The sequence below is a fragment of the Cibotium barometz genome, chromosome 39 (assembly GCF_041138505.1).
Source record: "Cibotium barometz isolate CiBa-2024 chromosome 39, ASM4113850v1, whole genome shotgun sequence".
Taxonomy (NCBI): Eukaryota; Viridiplantae; Streptophyta; class Polypodiopsida; order Cyatheales; family Cibotiaceae; genus Cibotium; species Cibotium barometz.
In genome coordinates, this window is record NC_141084.1 from 38,495,082 (window position 1) to 38,499,909 (window position 4,828).

A 4,828-nucleotide genomic window follows, 5' to 3' on the forward strand; every position below is an offset into this window, starting at 1 on the left:
GGAATGTAGCTATTTATAACATAAGAGGTGTGTACTCAAAACTCCTCGATTGCTTGAAAAACCTAGCCTCTAGCAAATATTTCTCTCATGGTGTTATCTCCCATTAATATGTCAAAATCTTAATTATAGGGTCCATGTAAGCATCACAAAGATAATTTCCTAAGCACTAGTGATAGTAGGTGCACTACGCTCCTCTCCTCTGGCACGACTTTAAGTCAAAGGTGATCCGTTACACATGCTCATTCCTCTCAAAACCAATCAATTATAAATCTTAGTCAAACTAATTACGACGTGCTTCTAACTTCGTGAAGTGTCATTCCAACAAGCTTAGGAAGTGTCAAGCCGATATGCACCTTTTACTGATGGTCTCTCTGATGAGTTCAGATATTAAACCTACCTCATCTTTTGCCAATTAGTGAGATCATCTTGTTTTGTTGTGTGGGCGAGGAGTTAGAGGCGGTGTGTGGAGTCTGGACACATTGAAACACATTGAAGGTATTGTGAAGCCAACTACCCATGCATGATGTAAACATATAGAAAAAGCACCGACTGTCACATTCACATGATGCCAAGTGAGCCAACTATTTTGGAATCCCTGTGGGACCCCAACCGTCTTACTTTAGCATGTGATTGTGATTGGAGGGGGAGGCTCATGCCCAACTTTGTGCACCCCATTCCGTGTATGTGCGCGCGCGTGGTCGCATTGGCTTTACCGGCCAGCTCGTACCGTCGAGGGAGGCAGGTTTATTTTGCAGAATGGTCCAAGATAGAATCTGCCAACTCGGTAGGCAGTGCAGAATGCTGATGTGGCAAGCGATCTCTTCTGCAGAATACTGACGTGTCACAAGAATGCACGATCTCTAGGTCGGCCGTCATACACGCGATCTCCACTTTGTCTCTTCTCCCGGCGGCAATGACGGCCGGGAAAGGCCACTCCCTACTCCATAATGCTCAACTGTGTCGCGAGCCTTCCAAGTGGCGATCGTGGAACAGGTGCCGGCTGCTGGAGTCTTTGGAACTTCCGCTCTTTCTCTGCTGCCAAAGCATATATATATATATATATCTGGCCACTCATCATCTTCAAACTTATCAGCGTCGTACTGCGTCCAATTACATTCAATCCTCCAGCACCAGCATCATCAACGTCCGTCGTTAGGATGGCCATGTTCTCCCATGCCTTGCTCATGTGCGCAGCAGCGTTAGCGTTGGCGGTGCCCCAGATGGCGGGCGCCAGCGACCCGGAGCTGACCACGGACTTCTCAGTGCCTGCGGGCATGAACGCCAGCATGCTGGATGGCAATTTCTTCACCTTCACGGGCTTCCGTGGGGGGCCCAACGCGGCGGCGGGCGCCTTCAAGCCCATCAAGGCCTTCGAGGACGCCTTTCCGGCGCTGAGCGGCCTGGGCATCTCCGCCGCTCTCCTGGAGTTCCAGCCGGGCTCCCAAAACACTCCCCACACCCACCCGCGCGCCACCGAGCTCTTCTACGTGGTCGACGGCAGCGTCATGGTAGGCCTGGTCGACAGCGCTGGTCACTTCTTCAATCAGACGCTCCACAAGGGCGACCTCTTCGTTTTTCCCAAAGGGCTCGTGCACTTCCAGCTGAACCCCAGCTCTTACAGCAAGGCCTTCGCCTTGGCCTCCTTCAGCAGCTCCAACCCCGGCACCGTCTCCCTCCCCGCCACCCTCTTCGGCTCCGGCATCCCCTCCGCCGTCCTCTCCCAGGCCTTCAAGGTCTCTATCCCCACCGTCGCCCAGCTCCAGGCCCCCTTCGCCGCCAAGAGCTGAACTGATTCGATAGAATGACTTCCATATAGCCTCGTGCAAATTTTTTTCCTGCTTTCTTCCTTTGAGATAAAAATGACAACTAATTCATTCATTTAGCCTTCCAAAATGCCACGCTACCTTGGCAAGACTAAAGTTTCTCTGCACCTCGCAGACTTTTACATTTAATCATAAGGTAGCTATCATATGCCCACACAAATATAGTAATGATCAAAAGAATTCGTAAGTTTTTTATCCTCATAAAACCGTGCCAAATACATTCAAAATGCCACACAAACTTCTAGAGCTTTTTGGCAATGCCTTTATTCTAGAGCTGTCAGATTTTATGTGATAAGCTTGTTATATAGCAAGGCTAAATTTGAAGCATCACATTCCCCACTATAAAGTGCAATGTAGGCTTCTTATCCTCATAAACCCACAATACATTCAAAATGTCACACCACGTTCTACTCATTTTTAAATTGCCTTGGGTTAAGCATTTCTCTCTAGTTAACTAGGTGTGCTCTTGCACGATTTTAACTACATCATTAGGAATTTTTTGGACCCAAAAAGGGCCTCCTAAGGATTCCTAAGTTTAAGGGATTAGAGCTTAAAAAGCTAGGCGTAAGAGAGACAAAGGCTATGATGACCCCTATTTTTTGTCTTGCCACATCAGACATACCCCCCTAGTTTCACTTTTTAAAAGGAATATTCTCATACTCTCTCTCTCACTTTTTGACTTTAAATCTCTTACTTTTTGAATTTTTTATCTTCACTCTCTATAAATTGAATCTTTCTTGTCAGTTTGAAATCTCCTTTCTCATTAACTCCCACCATACCTCCCTTCCACATCAGCAAAACATTCTCGTATTTAGGTGGGCCCCAAAAAGTGAAATTTTTTTATTTTTTATTTTTTTTTTCATTTTGAGGTGAAAAAACACCACCCAACCAATATGTATGATGAAAATAAATTTTTTCCTCCAAAAAGCTTGTAATTCAAGGGTCACGTCAGAAGCCTGTCAGGAGCCTGTACATCCATAACTAACTGTGAGGTCCCCACAATCCCATAAACATAACTAACTGTCAGATCCCGAAATGTGGGGACCCCAAAAATTATTATTTTTTAAATTTTCTAATAAATATAATTTATTGATGAAAAACTCCATGTTAGTATATTTGTATATCAAAAATATCATTTTCTACTTAGAAAAATGGATTTGTGTTAAACCTGCAAACAGCAAAGTTTTAACAGTCTCTCTCACTCACTCCCTCTCTCTCTCTCTCTCTCTCTCTCTCTCTCTCTCTCTCTCTCTCTCACTCACTGAGGATCTCTCTGCTTTAGCTTCTTCCTCTGCTTAGCTATGGAGCCTTTGCAAGCTGTGTGTGTAGCCCCTTGTGAAGCTAGAAAATAGAAGGTTGATTTACACATTCGTATTCCTGAAGAGTATGGCAGCTCTAAAAAAACCCATCCTACTGATGCACAATCTATCCAAGCTCGTAGGATAGCTAAGGAGAAAAATGTAGATCTTTGGGTTGATGGGCATCTCTATCCAGTTGACCCTCCATTAAGAGCAAACCCTCCTTTTTGCAATTTATCATCTTTTAGGCAATTTGTTGGTGAAGGAGAGCTTGGCTTGTTAGGATACTGCAGAAGATTGACTACAAGTGGAGCTCGGCAAACCCATATTCTCCAATCTCAATTGCAAGCATCACAATTCAGCCTTTTACAATGTCAGGAGCCAGTACATCCATAACTAACTGTCAGGTCCCCACAACCCCATAAACATAACTAACTGTCAGATCTCGAAATTGTGGGGACCCCAAAAATCATTATTTTTTAAATTTTCTCATAAATGTAATTTATTGATGAAAAACTCCATGTTAGTATATTTGTATATCAAAAATATCATTTTCTACTTAGAAAAATGGATTTGTGTTAAACCTACAACAGCAAAGTTTTAACAGTCTCTCTCACTCACTCCCTCTCTCTCTCTCTCTCTCTCTCACTCACTGAGGATCTCTCTGCTTTAGCTTCTTCCTCTGCTTAGCTATGGAGCCTTTGCAAGCTGTGTGTGTAGCCCCTTGTGAAGCTAGAAAACGGAAGGTTGATTTACACATTCGTATTCCTGAAGAGTATGGCAGCTTTGAAAAAACCCATCCTACTGATGCCCAATCTATCCAAGCTCGTAGGATAGCTAAGGAGAAAAATGTAGATCTTTGGGTTGATGGGCATCTCTATCCAGTTGACCCTCCATTAAGAGCAAACCCTCCTTTTCGTAATTTATCATCTTTTAGGCAATTTGTTGGTGAAGGAGAGCTTGGCTTGTTAGGATACTGCAGAAGATTGACTACAAAGTGGAGCTTGGCTTGTTCGGATACTGCAGAAGATTGACTACAAGTGGATCTCGGCAAACCCATATTCTCCAATCTCAATTGCAAGCATCACAATTCAACCTTTTACAATGTCAAGAAGGACTTAAAACATCATCAGATAAAATGAAAGAGATCCTCGTAGAGAATGTGGAGAAGGATGTAAAGATTCAAAGGCTAGAGAAACTTATCAAACGACGCAAAGCAACGCCAAATGGTGCTCGTAAACGTAAAAAGACATTGGCTGGTATAGAATCTCTTGCGTTTAAAGGAGGTGGAGTACGGAAGAAAAGGATTCGTACAACAAAGTAAGTAACATAAACTTTCATTATGCACTCAGTGATTTAAACAAAATAATCATGATTTGTGTTCTGCCAGGAATTTTCTGCCAAGAGATGTGTAGTTCTAATGAAGAGGGACGGAAGGATTTGGTCAAAGCCATTCTGAATACCAAGGATATTCTCTCAATTATTACTGACCCTCATCATCCTAAAATACGCCAAGCTATTGTTAGAAATGTAGTGAGCGAGATTACCATCTCCATCGATTCTTCATTAATTCAACATGCTCGTGATGCGGCTAGAATCAGCATGAAAGTGTACCAAGCAATCTGTCGGGTTGTAAAAGATGCATTTCTAAGACAAGGAATCACTGGCACTTTATTTCCTACACTCAAGGTGATTCACAATGTCAAG

At 43.4% G+C, this 4,828-nt stretch overlaps 1 protein-coding gene across 1 annotated transcript; it reads left to right on the forward strand.

The window, feature by feature from the left end:
- Window positions 1-1,059: 1,059 nt before the first annotated feature.
- Window positions 1,060-2,069, forward strand: LOC147616061 (putative germin-like protein 9-2). Its single transcript, XM_086778072.1, has one exon. It carries the CDS (start codon window positions 1,158-1,160, stop codon window positions 1,785-1,787), a length of 630 nt encoding a protein of 209 aa, XP_086634198.1. The 5' UTR covers window positions 1,060-1,157; the 3' UTR covers window positions 1,788-2,069.
- Window positions 2,070-4,828: the final 2,759 nt, after the last annotated feature.